Source organism: Parastagonospora nodorum (genome assembly GCF_000146915.1).
Source record: "Parastagonospora nodorum SN15 chromosome Unknown scaffold_23, whole genome shotgun sequence".
NCBI classification, from domain to species: domain Eukaryota; kingdom Fungi; phylum Ascomycota; class Dothideomycetes; order Pleosporales; family Phaeosphaeriaceae; genus Parastagonospora; species Parastagonospora nodorum.
In genome coordinates, this window is record NW_001884571.1 from 337,183 (window position 1) to 356,117 (window position 18,935).

General features: G+C 53.4%; 8 protein-coding genes across 8 annotated transcripts; 5 read left to right on the plus strand and 3 right to left on the minus strand.

Annotated features, from left to right (window-relative positions):
- Nucleotides 1–423: 423 nt before the first annotated feature.
- SNOG_12687 (hypothetical protein) lies at nt 424–1,760 on the minus strand (the record flags this gene model as incomplete). The annotated part of the gene is made up of 6 exons (XM_001802856.1): nt 424–488; nt 539–811; nt 865–1,033; nt 1,083–1,240; nt 1,290–1,379; nt 1,490–1,760. 6 exons carry the CDS (start codon nt 1,758–1,760, stop codon nt 424–426), a joined length of 1,026 nt encoding a protein of 341 aa, XP_001802908.1.
- Nucleotides 1,761–1,876: 116 nt separating this feature from the next.
- On the plus strand, nt 1,877–2,041 carry SNOG_12688 (hypothetical protein; the record flags this gene model as incomplete). Its single annotated transcript, XM_001802857.1, has 2 exons — nt 1,877–1,915; nt 1,961–2,041. The coding sequence occupies 2 exons, from the start codon at nt 1,877–1,879 to the stop codon at nt 2,039–2,041; spliced, it is 120 nt and encodes a 39-aa protein (XP_001802909.1).
- A 2,392-nt stretch (nt 2,042–4,433) lies between these two features.
- Nucleotides 4,434–5,201, minus strand: SNOG_12689 (hypothetical protein; the record flags this gene model as incomplete). The annotated part of the gene is made up of 1 exon (XM_001802858.1): nt 4,434–5,201. The coding sequence occupies one exon, from the start codon at nt 5,199–5,201 to the stop codon at nt 4,434–4,436; it is 768 nt and encodes a 255-aa protein (XP_001802910.1).
- Nucleotides 5,202–5,755: 554 nt separating this feature from the next.
- On the plus strand, nt 5,756–8,073 carry SNOG_12690 (hypothetical protein; the record flags this gene model as incomplete). Its single annotated transcript, XM_001802859.1, has 4 exons — nt 5,756–6,039; nt 6,091–6,827; nt 6,873–7,747; nt 7,799–8,073. Exons 1-4 carry the CDS (start codon nt 5,953–5,955, stop codon nt 8,071–8,073), a joined length of 1,974 nt encoding a protein of 657 aa, XP_001802911.1. The 5' UTR covers nt 5,756–5,952.
- Nucleotides 8,074–8,709: 636 nt separating this feature from the next.
- On the minus strand, nt 8,710–10,132 carry SNOG_12691 (hypothetical protein; the record flags this gene model as incomplete). The annotated part of the gene is given in 5 exon segments (XM_001802860.1): nt 8,710–8,927; nt 8,985–9,221; nt 9,238–9,800; nt 9,858–10,041; nt 10,090–10,132. 5 exon segments carry the CDS (start codon nt 10,130–10,132, stop codon nt 8,710–8,712), a joined length of 1,245 nt encoding a protein of 414 aa, XP_001802912.1.
- Nucleotides 10,133–11,155: 1,023 nt separating this feature from the next.
- SNOG_12692 (hypothetical protein) lies at nt 11,156–11,926 on the plus strand (the record flags this gene model as incomplete). Its single annotated transcript, XM_001802861.1, has 1 exon — nt 11,156–11,926. The coding sequence occupies one exon, from the start codon at nt 11,156–11,158 to the stop codon at nt 11,924–11,926; it is 771 nt and encodes a 256-aa protein (XP_001802913.1).
- Nucleotides 11,927–13,806: 1,880 nt separating this feature from the next.
- SNOG_12693 (hypothetical protein) lies at nt 13,807–16,105 on the plus strand (the record flags this gene model as incomplete). Its single annotated transcript, XM_001802862.1, has 3 exons — nt 13,807–13,880; nt 14,091–15,867; nt 15,921–16,105. 3 exons carry the CDS (start codon nt 13,807–13,809, stop codon nt 15,960–15,962), a joined length of 1,893 nt encoding a protein of 630 aa, XP_001802914.1. The 3' UTR covers nt 15,963–16,105.
- A 1,083-nt stretch (nt 16,106–17,188) lies between these two features.
- Nucleotides 17,189–18,788, plus strand: SNOG_12695 (hypothetical protein; the record flags this gene model as incomplete). Its single annotated transcript, XM_001802863.1, has 3 exons — nt 17,189–17,249; nt 17,309–17,440; nt 17,491–18,788. The coding sequence occupies 3 exons, from the start codon at nt 17,189–17,191 to the stop codon at nt 18,786–18,788; spliced, it is 1,491 nt and encodes a 496-aa protein (XP_001802915.1).
- Between the last annotated feature and the right edge of the window lie 147 nt (nt 18,789–18,935).

The following is an 18,935-nucleotide window of genomic DNA, read 5'->3' on the forward strand; positions in this document are numbered from 1 at the left end:
AAGAATGTAAAGGGTGGTACGAGTTGTAGTAGGTTGAGTTACTTGGTGGACTTGTCACGATGGTATTTGTCATCAAAGAAGATGAAGACAGCTATCAATCTTGTGGACGGATGGAGGGATGAGACAAAGGATAGTCAAGGCACACATTTGATCAGTTGCGCATGATGTGGAATAGTCACACAACTTGTATTAAGCTGTTTAGATGGTGCTCAGTTATATTGAGACTAACACTGAAAGGGCAAAGTATCAACGTGCGAACGACACAACTTCTTACTCGGATCTCGTGAGGGACCGCAAGGAATATTCGGCGACTCCATTATAGAAAGTCTAGCTCCGTTGTCTTCATCACATCTGTGAAATCGCAAGCAGGCTTGCACTTGTTCTCCGCGTCTGGTGGCACGATAAGACTTCCTGGCGAGAAGCCTACTCAATGTGGTCGATCTTGCGCTTCTCGCTGGCACCCTTGATGACACCTGACAAGTCGACAACTGGGAAAAATAAGCATCTGTCTGGTTGCAATCGCATTGGTAGTACTTACGTGGCAAGTCGAAGGGAAAGTCAACGCTGGCAAGCATGATAGCTAGGAGAATGTACCATCCACACATGCATGTGACAAAGGTGAAAGCTCCAGCCGCCTCTTGACACTTAGAAGCGATTGCGGCATTGCCCTTGGCAGCATGGAGGAAGGCACCAGCGAGGAGACCGAAAGCCGGGACGAGGGTGAAGAAGATCAAGAAGAAGATCAGGTTGGTGCGGATGGAACAGATGAGGTAGATGAAGCAGAGTATGCCCATGGCGATCATGAAGTATGCTAAAGCTTTGTTAGTCTCCTAGCTATTGCTCGTAAACAAGCTAATGACTTACCGACACCGACATTGAATCCAACAGATTCGATACCTGTGCTAGTTTCGACTTGGGGGTTTTTGTATGCGGCGTAGGAGTTGTAAAATGGCTGAAGAGTAGCACCGTATCCGAGCCAGAAAGCACCGAATGAACAGAAGACAACGAAGGGGAATGTGTTGCCAAGAATCCACTGCTCTTTGTTAGCTCGTATGTCCGCAAAGATCAACAGAATTTCTTACTTCACCAACACCACCCAAGACCATCAACATGCCACCAGCAAAGAAGTACCATCCAGTACTAGCTGCGCCATTGCCACCGGCGCCCCTCCATCCCATGAGCGTCATGCTCAAGGGGAAAAGTGACAACAGAAATCCGATCAGGGCACTATCTTCATTAGCTGATGGAAAAATATGTTTAAGTTCCGACTTACAGTGGCGTAGGGTTACCAAAGGTCTTTCGTAGTTCACCCTTGACCTTGTTTGGTGGCGACAAGTACAGCTTCTCGAAAAGTTCAGGAGAAATGGAGATGCTGCCTGCTGTACGGATCTGTCTCAGAGCGGTATCTGAGTCCGCATTGTGATCAAGATGTTGCCCATAACCTATCAAAGTCAATCGCTGCAAGCAAGGCCATAATGTTGTATCTTACCATCTTGCCTCGAGAAGTCTTTCTCTAGTTCGTTGTTATGGTTAGCCATTCTGGAGAATGAGCCGTTGGCTGTTGATCCTGCCGAGAGAGTGTCGCCTTCCCTCGCTGATGATGCGCCGAGGTGTGTGTTGTTCGTCTCTCTGCCTGATGTAGCACCCAGGTGAGCGTTGTTGCTAGCTGTGTCCTGTGGAAACCCAGCGCCGTGGTTATTGAAGAGACCTGAGCCTGTAGAGTTTGACGTTGTGGTAGTCGTCTCGTGGTGGGTAGTCATCGTGCAAATTCAGCCGGGGTAAGGGGATTATAAGCTGTATGGACGGCGAAGGAAGAGGGTTAGTCGAATGCTATATGAGCAAGTGCGAAACCTTGGGGCACAGGCACATTTACACGATGGCGGGACTACCGGACGAGGGCAAGCGATCATCGATAGTATGATGAGCGCGTGCAGCCCATACGCTGTACATGCTTTGGCAGGGGAAGGCCAACCGCTGCGGCTCCGCGGTTGAATATTTGCGCGTCCTCAGTATTGGCGGTTGGCAGATCAGTCTAGACTAAACCTCGACTGGCGTGAAGCCTTCACGCGGAGAAGCTGGGGTAGTTCCGTCCCTACGGAGATGGCTTCAGTCTGACGAATCTATGCTTCCATCCAAATGAGCTTGTAGTTTGTGGCGCTGACAGTTTCATGCATAACACAGCTCTGCCTCTAAAGCAGACGTGGAATGTTTCAATAGACTAAGGAGAGTTCTTTGTGCATGACGAAATAACACAGATTGTCATCCCCAGCAATTGAGCTCCTTGCTAAGTGCTAGGTAGCCAAATGACCTCGGCGTCTTCGCATCCCGATCGGGGCGACTACCAATTCGATGGGCAGCTGGTGTAAGGAGAAGCTCGAGTCCCCATGACTGTAATGGCGAATAGGCTGACGGTGGTTAAGGAGCTAAGCCCGGTTGTGCGGAGTGAAGTGGAGATGAAAGCTCTCGAAACATCTTGATTCGTGCGGGGGTTAGCTCTAGATCGTCGGGTCGCGACTAACGACTTTGCGGGGAAGCATACTAAACCCAACGAAGATGCGTAAAACATAAGTCTTATTTCCAGGCGTCATAAGCCAGTCGAATCTGGTGCAAGTAAATGTTGGGGACTTACTCGTGTATGCGTCTTCAAGTTCCGTTAAGCAGTTCCTTTGACATCGTCCACAGACTGAGACGAGTCATTGCGGCTCTGCGCGGCTAGAATGACCCCAAAAGGAAACGGCGGAAGGACTGGCTTCCTGAGTTTGATTGACGCCGTACTGAACGGAGCAAGGCCTAGCAATAGTGCTCAAGGAACGGCGGTACAGTGGTTGCAAGATCGACGCAGGCGCGGCCAATTGCAGAAACAGCATGAGAGATATCTGCACTTTGCCCACTTTCCCCGCATGTCATCGTGTAGCGACTCGCATGTCATGAAGCGGTGGTGTGATCCATGGCGCGTTGTTTTGCGCTCATCCGAAGTGTGTCGGAAGAGGAAGCGGAGGCGTTCCGCGAGTGTAGCGTCCTTTCCTGAAATGGTGGTCTAGCTGCGCCAGCCTCAGCGGAGTGAAGGCCATAGAAAGTGTAGAAATGGCAGCGTACATGTGAGAGGATGGATGACAGCTCGAGATGTGAGGCACATTCAGCCGTCCATGTCCGCGAGTTGAGATGCGATCGCAGAGATTCAATGTCTCCACCAAGAACGATTTCATGGAACCATGCATCGGCGTACCTACCAACTGGTGGACGAAAAAACGGGCCCCATCCCAGCATGGGAACGGAGCCAGGGGGGTTTGCATCTCCTGACGCTCGTACCAGGCGCGACAAAACAAGGGCTGACCTTGACGGACCAGTGGCCAGTTGAGGTACTGACTAAAAGGGAAATGTGTCAACATGAGAAGGGCATCGAATCGTGTGCTCATGCATAGGCCAATCCCGTCCCGAATCCTTTCCAGCTCTTGCTTATCTGTCGTCCGATACTCCTCGTAGGGACCGATCTCTATTCCCCGATCTCTTTCGGCATGCTTTGACGGGTCTTCGCTATCGTTATGCTTGATGGGAGATTTCATGTGGAAACATTTCTATCCTTGAGGCTGATAGCGGTAGTTGGGGCTACGTGCAACTTGCTAATCGCAAATATAGATCGACATTATCGACGCTGCTCGAGCACAATCTTCTCTTCTTCGCTGACCACTCGTGGGTTGCAGCTTTCGATCGATCGATGTGTAATACCAAAAGCTGTGCAGATGTCTTGGGACATCCTAGATGGTGCTTGAGTTGACAATGTCTCTTGAACCGTGGCAGCCTGTTCCGAAGTTGCGGGGTCGGCCTCGATGGCAGTAAGGTGACTGCTTCGCTGACTGCTCCTAGCAAACGAGAGGATGGGCGCATCGCTTCGGCAGAGCACAGCATAGCAATCATCGCACTGGCCTTGCGCTGGCTGCAGAGATGTGAGTTGATTGCTGGTGAGAGAGGTTGTAGGCGAGGAACATTGAGGTATCGGTACTTGCACGTGTGTAAGGGAAAAAGCCACGTGGGCATGTGTCGCAGGAAAGAGTGCGAGAACGGCAGTTGCGACTGGTGGACTTTCAACAACTGACTGTCACGCAGCACAGACAGTAGGAAGAGGCACAGTATTGAAACGGTCAATTTTGAACGTGCAACTGCGTGATGCTCTTACGCGACGAGCTTCTCGTGATGCTTCATCGTCCCAATTTTGCTTGTCGCGAGGTCAACTCTCCTTACGAGCCTTGGCCTACATGCGAACGCAAGTGCTCGAATTGTAGGAAATCATCTTCAGTCTCTTTCCAAGTATGCCCGGATGCCGTCATATAGCGTGTCGCCCGAAACAATGGCAGCATCGGTGCCAGTTTATAGCAATGTCTTGCAGGCTCAAAAGATGCGAAAAGGTCTTTCCCTTAGATTGACATCATTTTCGTTCAAGCACCTCCTACCTCTTCAATGACCTTCTTCAGGTTCTGGATGTCATGGGCAAAGCGACCCAAGAACAGGCCATCGACACCTTCTGAGATCTTCGCAAAGGTGCCCGGTCCTGCACTGCCACCGTAGACGATTCTTACAACGCCAGCTCGTCCACCTGCCAGATTCCTGAGCTCTTTCGTGACGTTGACGACGTGGTCGGGATCCGCAGGCTCACTTGCGCCAATGGCCCAAACAGGCTCATAGGCCAGTATGACCTCGGTGTCGTCAGGCACTGCAGCCAGCACCGACATGACCTGAGGTTTGCACTCAGCGATGGCTGCACCCACGGCCGCAGATGCGACGCTGTGGTGTGTCCGCTCGCCAATGCACACTAGAGGAATCAAGCCGTTCCTCGCTGCGGCACCCGCCTTCTTCGCGACCCAGTCGTCCGTCTCGCCAAACTGTGCCCGTCGCTCAGCATGTCCAATCTCAACGATCCTCGCGCCAGCCTGGTGCAGTACGAGCGGGCTGACTTCGCCCGTGTAAGCGCCCTTGTCTTCCCAGAAGGTATCTTGGGCACCGAGCATGATGGAGGAGGGTTCGAGGATGCGGCGGGACTCGGTCAGCGAGACGAAGTCGGGGATGACGAAGAGGTCAATTCGCGAGTTCCAGGCGTCGCCGTCGAGCTGCAGCACTCCACGCACATAGGAGAGCGTGCTGGGGAGGTCGAAATACATCTTCAGGGACACGCCCACGATGCGGCGGGGCCGTGAGATAGGAGGCATGGCGGGTGGACTTGTAGAGGTTGTATGTAGGAATCAAGTACAACTTGTGATCAGGCCTTGGGCACAGTAACAAACACGTCAAGGGCAGAACTGCTGGCTTGTATTTCTTATGTCAAGCGTGGACCTGGTGGAGGATGCAGTGGTGGTTGCTCCCCACACCGGACTTGCCGCATGCGGAAAGCCGCACCACCTGGCCGTCATCTGGGGCAGGGGCAGCGCGACAAGCATTCTGCGGGGCCCGTCTCCAGCATTTGAAGCTCCCCGGGACCCGGAGGATGCGAGCTTTGCTCACTGTTCCGAACGTCTCGCGCCCAGATTCTCATGTCAACATGCCACGCTTACCGCCTTGCTCCCAATCGGACCGGAGCTGCTGGCCCGTCACACTGCAACGGGTCTTGGCAACCAAACAATGGCCGATGAAGCCTCCGACAACGCTAGCTGCTTATAACCCACCCTTCCACTAGAAAAGTACTCTCACCGTCATACTCGACTCGCCATTGCCCTTCGCCTTCACACTCGACAGCAAGAGCAGTGCTTTATGCAGCGGGTACTCGCAGATCGCTGGGCTCGCAAACGTTATTTCGGATAGTGCGTGGTTGAGTGAATTAACTGAGCGCGGGGTGCACAAGTACATCTGCACCATCCTTGTCGGTCAGCGCCGTGGGATACATACTCGCCGACGACGCCTGATCCGAAGACAGGACCCTGAAGTCGTTTCCTCACCTTCTTCCATTTTCTCTTCCTCGCCGCCATGCACATCTCCCAGAAGCTTGCCCAGGCAAAGGCCGAGGGCAAGCCAACCTTTTCTTTTGAGTTCTTCCCCCCAAAGACAGCCCAGGTATGTTACATCTCTCCGATGGACTCAACAATGGCGGGCTGACGACCTCAGGGTGTCCAAAATCTCTACGACCGCATGGACCGCATGCATGGCTTCGGTCCACAATTCATTGACCTCACCTGGGGAGCTGGCGGTCGCCACTCTAAACTGACCTGCGAAATGGTCAAAGTCGCCCAGACCGTATACGGCCTCGAGACATGCATGCATCTCACGTGTACCGACATGGAGAAGACGAAGCTCGACGAAGCCCTCCGAGACGCCTACCAATCCGGCTGCACAAATATCCTCGCCCTCAGAGGTGACCCGCCGCGTGAGAGAGAAAAGTGGGAGGCTACTGCTGGAGGCTTCCGCTACGCCAAAGACTTGGTCAAATACATCAAGGAGAAATACGGCAACCACTTCGACATTGGTGTCGCGGGCTACTCAGAAGGCAGTGACGACAATGACAATGTCGACGAGCTCATCGACCACCTCAAGGAGAAGGTTGATGCTGGCGCCACCTTCATTGTCACCCAGATGTTCTACGATACCGACATCTTCATCGACTGGGTGAACAAGGTCCGAGCCAAGGGTGTTGATGCCGTCATCATTCCCGGCATCATGCCCATCCACACGCACGCCTCGTTTTTGCGGAGAGCGCAATGGACGAGGTGTAACATTCCTCAGCACTGGACCGATGCTCTGGAGCCAATCAAGAATGACGATGTCGAAGTTCGTGAGGTTGGAAAGGGTCTTGTTGCCGACATGTGTCGGAGGCTGATCGAGGCGGGCATCACGCATCTTCACTTGTAGGTTGTAAAATCATACCCGCTGCGCAATGCTAACAGTAGTAGCTACACCATGAACCTCGCGCAAGCCACTCGTATGGTCCTCGAAGAACTGGATCTGCTACCCGACCCCGGGTCGCCATTGGAGAAGCCGCTTCCATGGCGGCCGTCCCTCGGTCTCAACCGCCGCGACGAGAATGTCCGCCCAATTTTCTGGCGCAACCGCAACCGCTCCTATGTGGCACGTACACAAGACTGGGACGAGTTTCCCAACGGTCGCTGGGGAGATTCTCGCTCGCCTGCTTTCGGTGAGCTCGACTCTTACGGTATTGGTCTCAAGGGGACCAACGAGCAGAACATCAAGCTCTGGGGCACACCACTCTCGATCAAGGACCTGTCAGATCTCTTCGTCCGCTACATGGAAGGAAAGCTTGAATCTCTGCCATGGAGTGAGCAGCCCATTACTGGTGAAGCTACCTCCATTCGAAACGACCTGATCGACCTCAACCGTCGTGGTTTCTTGACCATCAACTCTCAGCCAGCAGTCAATGGTGCCAAGTCGTCCGACCCCACCTTTGGTTGGGGCCCACGCAACGGCTATGTCTACCAGAAGGCGTATCTGGAAGTCCTCGTCTCACCTGAGTACATTGCCGAAATCATCACACGCATCGAGCGCGACCCAGAGTTCACTTACTATGCCGTAAACAAGGACGGCGATCTCAAGACCAATGCACCAAACGAGGGACCAAACGCCGTGACGTGGGGTGTCTTCCCAGGCAAGGAGATTGTTCAGCCAACCATCGTTGAAACTGTCAGCTTCCTCGCCTGGAAGGATGAGTTTTACCGTCTGGGCCAGCAGTGGGCCAATTGTCATGGTGGTGCTAGTCCTTCGAGATTCGTTATCCAGGATGTCGTGGATACTTGGTACCTTCTCAACATTGGTGAGTGGCTAGGTTTATGGCTGTACTGATTTCTACTAACACCTCATCTAGTACATAACGACTTCCACGCCACACGTGGCATCTTCCCTATCTTCGATGGCCTTCAGGTGAAGGACATTGACAAAAAGCTTCATAGCGTCAACATTGATCTGCCAGGAGCAGAGGAGACCAACGGAGCTAATGGTACCAACGGCGCCAACGGCAAAAACAGCGAGACGAAAGAGGCCTACGGAGAGGAGAAGCAGAACCCTGGCCTCCTTGCCGTCGCCAAAGCGGCTGCCATCGAAGTCACCAACGGCATCAAGGGCCTCGGCGTCTCCAACTGATCACATAGATGACGACTCACGATCTTACTGCATTCAACACGGCAAGACCGGTTACACACGGCGTTTTCCATTTCACATCACAACTCCACACGGTCACATATATGCACCGTCCGCCTCTTCAACCGGCACCCTGCACTTGCAACAAGTCGCATAATCTCACATTTCACGTATTGATATATTGGCGTTTTCATGGTTCTACTACTGGGTGTATGCACTCCTCAAAAATAGCATTGGGATAGGCGTCGATTCAACCTGACGACCCGTTAATGGCCAACGAAGACAACTTTACTGTCGCAATTTGTAGGCGGGGGGAAAAGTTGTTGCTTGATGACTTTCTAGAGATACCCGATCATGCCCTCAACGGCGCTGGTCAAACTCACTTGTTCTATCCACAGTATAATGAAATAAACATGTTAGGGCCTGGATGGCTCCGTGCGAAAAATTCTGTTGGACGGCTTGAATGCAACGTGTTGTGAGATATAGTATTGGCTTGATTGAATAGTGCTCTCATTGCCATAAACCCAGTACACAGCAAGCAACCCAAACACACTCGTACCCAACCTCTAAAACGCCCGTCCTCGTTCCCCCCCATCAACCTCGCCGCTCATACTCAGTCCAACCACCCCCATACCCCTCCTACGAGTTGAGGTAGTTCCTGACGGCGCCCTGCAACTTTGTCGCGCCCTCGCCCAACATGCTCGTCAGATTCTCCAGGTCGTCGCCAGCGGTGATGCCGAATTTGCGTACAAAGTCCTTGGCAGCGGTCTCGAGGTCGCCGTAGTCTTCCTCGGGCATGTCGTCTTCGGGGCGGCCGAAGTAGGCGTTTGAGGAAATGGAGGTTGCGCCCTCGAAGCCTGGTTTTTATTGATTAGCATAAGAAGTTTCAAGGAGTGGGGGAGTGATGTGCGTACCAGATAACCTCTCCTTGGCCGCACTCGTCGCGGACGGATCATACGCATTCCTGCCAAAGAACTCATCGCTGGAAATGCCCTTTTGCGTACCGAACTTGTCGCGGGCGTACTTTTGGCTCTCGTCCTGCGCGGGCTGGCCCACGCTGCCAAAGCCGCCCATTTTCTTCTGCTGTGCGGCGGGCTTCTTGCCTGCGCCGACCTGGCCGAATCCAAGACGTGCGACGCCCATGCCCCAATCTCTCCATGTCTTGACTTGAGCGCTCGGGCTTGGCGGTCGAGCCGAAGCCGCCGCGAGGAGGGGAGACGGGGGTGGGTGATGCAATGGCAGAGGCTTCTGGGACGCTGGACTTCGTGGCGGCGGCTTCGGCGGCTTCGGCGTCGGGGTCGTAGCCGAGTTTCTCGATGCGCTCTGCTTCTTCCCGGGCTTTGCGTTCGGCTTCTTCGAAGTCTAGGCCACCGTCCGCGGCGACGACTTTCTTTGCTCCCAGGCCCTTTTTCTTTGCGCCGAGAATGTTCTTCTTTGGTGCGGCGCCTGCGGTGGTCTTTCGTACGGCAGGCTTTGCTACTGGTGTAGTGCCTTCTGCTGCTCCTACGAGGGGTGACTTGGGACGGTCTGTTGCGTTGCCGTTTGCGCCAGGCTTGAGGAATGGCGATCCCGCGCGCGGTGTGCCAGTTCGTGAGGGAGGGTTCGAGGGGCGCTTAATAGTTGGCTTGTCCCATGAAGAGAAGAAGTCATCGTCGTCTCCAGCTGGGGTGTTGGTGCCATCGCTTCCGGCCGCTTCAGGGACATCTGTTATGACGACTTCGTTGGGGTAGCTGTGCCAGACATGTCAGCATACAACCAATTCTCCGTCAGCAATTGCCACAACGTACAGCTTAGCATCTGCAGCGCAGCGCCTGGCCAATTCCTCCTTGTACTTGGTCGCCGCATTGCTGGTGTATTTGGCCTTGTGGTCTTTGCTGGCAAGAGCTGCGGAACCGCCGTGCGATTGGAAGTACTTGGTCGCGCTCTCGTTGCCGCCCATCTTGAAAATGCGAAGTTGGTCCCATTGCCAGACTGTCTTCTATCAGCGCTTGTTCGCGTGTCATGGGCCGCGAGACATACTGTCGAGGTTGGTCGAGCGCACAAAGGAGATGTGGACACCCATGTTACGGTGGTTCGAGGAGCAATCGAGGCACAAGTAGATGCCGAAGGGTACTGAGCTCCATGTCGGGTTCTTTGCGCCGCAGTCGAAACATATCTGCCCATGAATGTTAACACCTATAGACCGCCCCTCCCTTTCTTAAGCCTACCTTGTTCGCGGGCTTCGACTTTAATTTGGCAAAGATGTTTTGCGACTGCGTCTTGGTTGCGAGGGCAGCCATGGTGAAGACAGTAGCAATGCACGGGTGAGTGGCGGAATAGGAGTTCAGGCGCCGCGGTGGAGATATTTGGTTGCCGTTCGGGAGTCCCACGATCTGGCCGCTGGAGTCTTGGCATTGATGATGCGCTTCCACCTGCAAGGTTAGGACCACCGAGCCTCGACTCGAAGCCAGCAACAACACAATGGTGATCACATTTACTGAGGCACGGGATGACCGTCACTATCGCTTATGCAGTCCCACTTCTATCAATCAGTCAGGCTGCGGTGTTGAAATACATACAGCACGCTCGTATCTCGTTCTGCGATTACCAATATCTCAGACGATGCATCGACTCAAGTATCCACCAGTCCGCCGCCACTGTGAGAGACTACAACGGAAAGCGAGCGAGTGGATACAATGGTCGAAGCTATACACAGTATCGCTGGGTTTCGACTATGACGGCAGGGCCCTGTGCATAGCTTCAGGTACCCTGGTCGCTTTCCATGGTAATTGACAACATGTAGTAATCAAATCGCTTTCCGCAAGGGCACTTTCAACCAAAGACGCGCTAATCTCATTTACAAGAAAGCAGTCGTTACTAATCGGCTTTAGGTCTCACTCACCTCGATTGACAGCTATCAATCGTGGCCCCAATCATCCTATCTCCCCCTCCATCACGCGCATACATGGAGCGAAGGAACATGAGGGGTATATCACTCCCCCATTCTACGTCATATCAGATAGCTTGTTTATACCACTCTCTTCTTCCTTAGACCTTCTCTTTTGATCTTCGTTTACCAGTTTCACTTGCATCACAATCAATAGCCATGTCTCCAGAAACCCAAACCATCCCCGCCCGCCGCGGTGCCGCAACCCTCGTCCGCCACGGCCAAAAGATCAAGATCATAAACACGCACGGCAACCAAGTCGTCGACACATGGGCCCTCGCCCTGCCCTCTTCCACCCTCTCCACGGCGTCCTCAAAAGCTGAGGCACCCATCTACCCCAACGCGACATCCGACTCGCCATCAAGATACACCAATACTTCCAACGCCGCTGCCTCTGCGCCCGAATACATGTCCATGTGCCACTGCCGCGCCTCCCTGCTCAAAATCACACCCGCAGTCGGCGACATACTCGTCAGCCAGAAGAGGCACCCGATAGTGAAACTGGTGGAGGATATCAGTCCAGGCGTGCACGACACGCTGATTGCAGCATGTGATCGATGGCGGTACAGTGAACTCGGCGTCACGGGGTATCACGAGTCATGTACGGACAATTTCTGGGACGCCGTGGATGCTTTGTCTTCGTCTCGTGAACTGAGCGAGGAGGAGCAGGAGGCGCTGAGAGATCTGAATAGTAAACTTGGCGGCAAGGTTCCGGATCCGTTTAATCTATTCATGAACATACCCATCACGCAGGCCGGCGAGGGCGCGAAGCGCGGAGTCAGTTTCGAAGCGCCCCTGACGAAGCAGGGGGATTATGTCGTGTTCGAGGCGCTGAGGGATGTCGTGGTTGTGATGAGTGCGTGCCCGCAGGATGTGTTAACGATTAATGGCGGGAAGCCTGTTGAGGCGCATTTTCAGGTTTATGACTAGATACGAATGTAGCAAATGCAACCTTCTCTAACACAGCTGAGGCTTGCCAGTGGATGTGCCTTTCTTCTTCCTCATAGAAAAGTATTGAGACATCAATACCACCCTCACCATCTCTCTGCGAGACTTGGTACCTTCCCTATCCGGCAAGTAAAATTCAGCATTGATTGCAGCAGCATTCCCGTGAATGTGCTTTTCTAAAACCAAGCCCTGGAGACGACAAAGCATGTAGAAAGAACATCTTTTCACCGGAATTCTGCTACTTTTGACACTGGATTTCAGATTTGCCTAATCTGGTATATACCGTGTTTCTAAGAGAGTTGGTGGAGTGAAGAGTGAGTGTAAGCAACAGGTACAGGACTGAGAGGTTGCGGACTTTCACTTGAATTCGCAGCATAGACTCGATAGTTCAGTTACTGCTTTTCTCGTTCGCATGGTATGCACTTGTCAACGAAGAATGAGGATGGTGTATACACATATTGACGCAAGGAAATCTCAAACTGTTCCTCAAAGACCTTCTTGGCTGCCATACCGAATTGAGTACACTGCCCGATGTCCAGAGCGAGTATGTGAACACATTCAGCTGTAGCGATCATGGCCCGAGCCTTCCAACCTTAAGTAGTCTCTTCATCATCGTTCTCGTCATCAGTCAGCCCATGTGGAGAGGTTGGCAATCGCGAGGATGTTGTGTGAGGTATCCGGAGGTAGTCACGGCATTTCGAAGGCGGGGATGGCAGCGCAATAGGTCTGGGGAGATGTGTAAGCAAAAGTCTCGCAGGCCGCACAATACAAACACGTTGATTCACAGTACTATCTGTCGCAATTCAAAATATTGCCTGTCGTGACTCACTGTGCTATCGGTTGCCAGATTCTCTGGATTCTCTGGAGCCTTGCACACTGTAGTGCTAGAAGGCCTGAACCGTGGTACTGGAAGAGTCGAGGTGTAGTGTCCAGGGAAGTTACTTCCCGGAGTCAATCTATATATGTGAGAGCAAGAGGCTCCGAAGTAGACTTATCTGAAAACTATAAGAACAGGATCATTAGCTGCTGCTTGTCCCAGACCGCACTGGTTTGCACGATATGATCCCCCTCTTTTACCAACGGCGCTTCGAAACGGCATAATTCTGTGTCAGCATGGTGACTCTGTCGTCGAGGGTTGGGTAGTCTACTCATTCCTATACCAATTAAAGAACAAGTATCTGAGCAGCATGAAGGTCTGATTCACGTAATCAGGACTGGTTTTTGGTATGTGGACGGCTAGGTTTAGCCTGGATCAGTTTGGGCATCTAAGCCGAACTCCTTACAGACTTGATAGAGATGCAGTGATAATCTCGTCACATTTCCTTTGAGTTTGCTCAGTCTCAACAATGTAGCAGTCACATTCAGATGGTAGATGTAGCTACCGTTTTTCGCAATTTTGAGGACAGGGTTATGGTAATCGTTCTGAGCGCGTGTAGACAGTATGAGTTGACAGTGCGATGAAAAATCCGATGAGCATGATCGTTCGAAAATGCTGGCACTCATACTGCAGGTCGTGGACTGTAACGGAAAGCAACCAGGCGCATTTGGCAGCCTGGAGCTGTACACAGTGTCGCTAGGATTCAATTGCAACAACAAGACTCTGTGTATAGCTTCAGGCTGTAGTACCAGCCGCTATCTTCAGCCTAATTATGTTCCGTTGCAGTTGACAAGATGTCGTAGATGCCATCGACAATTGAGGCATTAGGGGTCCATGCGGCATCCGAGGCCACACTAGCGTGCGCGAACCGAGGGTCCGCCAAGCCAGTGGGGCCAAATTTTTATTATCGATAGGAATTCCTCGAACTTTGCGCTGCCGCTTCCCACGACGACAACGACAACAACCTTTCGCTATAGCCGCCAATATGAAGACTCAGTGGAAAGATATCCCCGCGGTGCCGACGAGCCAGGAGTTTCTGGATATTGTGCTGTCCCGAACGTAAGTGGAAGGAATTTTGGTTGCCACACTTTGCGCCCACCACCACCTCTACCACCACCCATATCTCTACGACCTCAACCACAAGAACCTACTGCTAACAACGAGACAGGCAGCGTCGCCTCCCAACCCAGGTAAAATCAACTCAGGCTGTAAATCATGTAGAAATTGTGCTGACTTTGTTTAGATTCGAGCTGGCTTCAAGATCAGCAGAATTCGAGCTTTTTACACCCGAAAAGTCAAGTACACCGCCGAAACCTTCACCGAGCGCCTCTCCACCACTATCGAGGCCTTCCCTCGCCTTGCAGATATCCATCCGTTCCATCGTGATCTGCTGAACACGCTCTACGATGCGGATCACTTCAGGATTGCTCTTGGTCAGCTCTCCACAGCAAAGTCGCTGATCGAGACAGTCGCCCGTGATTACGTGCGTCTGCTCAAGTATGGACAGTCTCTGTTCCAGTGCAAGCAGCTGAAGAGGGCTGCGCTTGGTCGCATGGCCACTATCTGCAAAAGGTTGAAAGACCCGCTTGTCTACCTTGAGCAGGTCAGGCAACATTTGGGTCGTCTGCCCTCCATCGACCCCAACACCCGCACATTGGTCATTGCTGGCTTCCCCAATGTGGGCAAGTCGTCTTTCCTCAAGTCCATCTCCCGCGCAGATGTTGAGGTGCAGCCATATGCGTTCACAACCAAGAGTTTGTACGTCGGACATTTCGACTACAAGATGCTGCGATTCCAGGCAGTCGACACTCCCGGTATTCTCGACCACGCTCTCGAGGAGATGAACACCATTGAGCATCAGTCTATCTGTGCTATTGCTCATCTTCGCGCCCACATTCTGTACTTCATGGACCTTAGCGAGCAGTGTGGTTACTCTGTCGCTTCTCAAATCGCCCTCTTCAACAACATCAAGCCTCTATTCGCGAACAAGCTCATCTCCATCGTCATCAACAAGATCGACCTGATGCGCCCGGATCAGCTCGACGCAGAGACTCAGGAGCAACTTCAGGGTATGCTCAAGTCTGGTGAGGTTGAGATCCTCGAGTTGTCCTGCAACACAATGGAGGGCGTCATGGCAGTTCGCAACTCTGTCTGCGACCGCCTGATCGCAGCCCGTAATGCCGAGAAGCTCAAGGCTGGCACCAGCAGCTCTGGCGAGCCTACTGGCCGTCTGGGCGATCTCCTCCGCAGGATCCACGTCGCTGTACCTCTGGGCGGTGTCACTCGTGAGACTTCCATCCCGGAGGCAGTCTTGAACAGGAAGAAGTACGACAAGGACGATCCCGACCGACCAATGTTGGAGCGCGATCTGGAAGAGCAAGAAGGTGGTGCGGGTGTGTACAACATCGACTTGCGCAAGAACTATCTGCTCGAGAACGACGAGTGGAAGCATGACCGCATTCCTGAGGTGTTCAAGGGCCAGAACGTCTACGACTTTATTGACCCAGAGATCGAGGAGAAGCTCGCAGCACTCGAGGCTGAAGAGGAGAAGCTCGAGGCGGAGGGCTTCTATGAGTCAGAGGAGGAACTGGAGGACGCTGAGGAGGCGGACATCCGTTACAAGGCGGAGTTGATCCGTGAGAAGAGGCAGCTCATCCGCAACGAAGCTAAGATGCGCAAGAGTCTGAAGAACAGGGCTGTCATTCCCAGGTCCGCAAAGGCAGTCAAGTCGTCACAGATGGAGTCCCACCTGCAAAGTCTTGGTTACGACACCTCCAAGGTGGCCGAGAGGGCGCAGAGCCAGAACCGTGGACGTAGTCTGGTTCGCAACGATGCTATGGATATTGACAGGCCTTTGACCGCATCTGAGCGGGCGAAGAGCCGTGGCCGAAGCGCAAGCACCAACAGGAGGAACGATGGTATCACGAATGAGGCCGCTGCTACCAAGGCCGAGAAGCTGCAGAAGCTGTCGCAGAAGAAGATGAACAGGATGGCCAGACAAGGTGAAGCCGACAGGCATTCGACTGGTTCTTTGATCAAGCATTTGGTAAGTTTCGATCGGTGCCTGCATGACATTGCATCGGCTGACACAGACTACAGACGGCAGGAAAACGTGGTATTGGAAAGACCAACAGCAGATAAGCAAAGGTCTAGTAATGTCTCTCTGTTCAACTCTTCATCGCTTGGTGTTGCAGGCAAAAGAATCATGGATGGCGTTTTAAGGTGCATTAGATACCAGATCGCAGCCTGTTTGCGATCAAGGCAATCAAGATCATATTCTCTAACGGTACTTCCAATTTTTGGACTACATCCAGCTGCACCCTCCTGTTTACATTCTTGGCGGGGTAATGCGGACCCTTGCTGGACCCTCAAGATGTTGCGAAACTACTCCACCGGTCGGCATGCCATTCAAACTTCATCGTGAATCAATGCCAAGCTCCAGCACGTCTCATCAGATCCTGCCGGTACGTTATAGGATTCTACACAGGTAGGATTTCTCTTTCCTTGTCTGCGAGTAACGAAGGATTGATGTCAAAAGCGAAATGTGAAATCATTAAATCCCACGGCTGTCTGCTCCGCGCATCGGGCACGTGGACGCGAAAATAGCAACACCCTCAGTCTCAGCCCTGCGGGCGCAGCCGGTGTGGTGCCTGGCAAATTGCGCCCCGCTTCCGCCAAGCTGGTAACTGGTTTGTGGCGTTTTGTCAAACACGCAGGGCCCATGTCGTGGACAACTGCATCTGCAAGATACCACGATGCGATGAGATCAGTATTTTTTTCTGCACGCTGGACGAATTGTGCAGCTTGATTCCAGAACGCAAGCGCCCATGGCTGAACCCAGGTGCCGCAAAGCACCACAAGTCAGCACTTCACCTCAGCTCAACGTCGGGGAGCCAATCCTCACGGGACGCCTGAGCTAGCCACAAGTAGATATAACTCGTCAATGCGCCGCCCCCCAACCACTCAACATCGCGGCTATCGCCAAGCTGTCACCATAGCGTCCTCGAGTCGTGACACCGTGCGTGCTCCTAGCCCCCACTAACACTCTGCGCTGAACGGCGGAATGGGCAGTGTTTGGGGTCGATCGAGTCGGGTTGGGGGCCTTGGACTAAAGTGTACGGGACGGCGCACTTTAGAGTATCAGGGAAGGTCGTGGACAACCCGCTGTCACCTACCAAACTCTTTTTCTTCCCAACTGTCTGGTTATCTAGTTGTCGGTGGTTGATTATCTCGTCGCTGTTGTACTGTGCGGCCCCCTACCCATCTCAGCCGTGCTGATCGTGGAGATTTGCCCGAGCCTTTCTTGAGAATCTGTACAGAGGTCCACACCTTGTTGTCTGCCTCGTGCTGAGTGGGACGAGAAAATTATGTTCGGACTTGCGCGCGTTTGCGCTTTTGCGGGCGTTGCGCTTGCGACGACGCAGCCATGTATGTTGGGATGAAATGAAATACACAGGGATGGGAACCAGAGACTAATAAGGTTGTAGGGTTCGAAGACACACTCGTCGCTCGCGACCTCGAAATTCGACAAGATAAACCTAAATGCGATCCCAAGGGCTACACATCGCTCAACGGCCTCAACTTCACATCTTTCTGCGACCAGAACAACCCGTTTAACGGTATGCCCTATCCTCGCGACACCCCACCGCACTCGCTGATAATATCCTAGATGCGCAAGACCCCTTCAAAACCTCCACAATGGAGGACTGCATAGAGCACTGCTCGCGCTTCTGGGGCAAGCAAGAAGGCTGCTTCGGTATCGTCTGGGCCGGCAACGGCAACTGCTGGCTCCGCAACAGCACCACCAGCACCGCGGGCCTGACCCCCAGCCCCGGCGACCACTCCGCGCTCGTCGTCGACAACCAGATGAAGCCCCTCGACACAAAGTGCCCCGCGCCCGACGCCAGCGTCAACAAACTGTCTGGCGTGGACGGCATGGCATACACGATGAACTGCGGCAAAGTGATATCCGGGTTCGACGCATGTTTCTCCGACTTCCCCAAGCCGTGCCTCACGGAGCCGTACAAGGGCTTCTTCCACACGGAGACGATCGAGGAGTGTCTACGCATCTGCGTCGACCAGCAGCCGCTGTGTAAAGCCGTATCCTGGTCGCCCGACCTGAAAATCGGCTTCGCGAACTGCTGGCCGAAAACCGAATACTCCCAGGGCAGTCTGCGCTCGCCGGGCCCCACCGCAGGCGTCATCCACACGGCGACCATGACGCAAATCGACGCCGTGGACAGTAAATGCCCCGACAAGAAGAGCTATGTCAAGGAAAAGAACGAGTTTGAGATTCGTTGCGGGCAGACGAGTTCGGGGCTCAACATGACCAATCTGCACACGCAGAACCTGACATCCTGCATGGATGCGTGCGCGTCCAGCACACAGAAATGCGTGGGGGTGGTCTTCGACTCCAGCCTGAGCGGGGGCTTCAAGAATTGCTATTTGCAGAATACGACGAATACGGTGTCGGAGTTGGCGGTCGCGACATATGCGGCTATGAGTTCTTCATCTTCTTCGTCTTCTGGCTCGAATAACAACAACAACAACGGCAACGGGTCATCCAGCTCCTCTTCTTCTTCTTCTTCCTCCTCTTCCTCATCGTCATCAAAAGCCTGGATCGCCGGCCCCGTAATCGGCGGCATAGCCTTCCTCGCACTCCTCGCATTCCTCGCATTCTTCTGGCGCCGCCGCAAAGCGCGCTCCGCATCTGCCGTCGCGGAAAAAGACGGCCGTGAGTTTGGCCAGTACGGCGCGGCGCCGGCGTACAGTCCAGGCGGTGCCGCGGCTCCGACGCCAGGAGGTTTCTACGACCCCCCGCCGCATGCTGGCGCGCACTCGCGGTTTGCGAATGAGCCCGTGGAGATGAATGGGCAGGGCGGAGAGGCGAGGGAGTTGCCGACGACGGATAAGTATGCGCATGCGGATGCGAAGGCGAGCAGGCCGGCGCTGCAGGAACTGCCTTGATCAAATGATGACAGTGGAGTGAATGGAGTTGGGATTGGGGAGATATGGAGTAAAAAAGGAGGGTTAGTCATGTGTCCTAATCGCTGGGTGGGGTGAGAGCATTACGATGCAGGCCTCGTTTTCCTTTTTTGACTTCCCTCACGATAT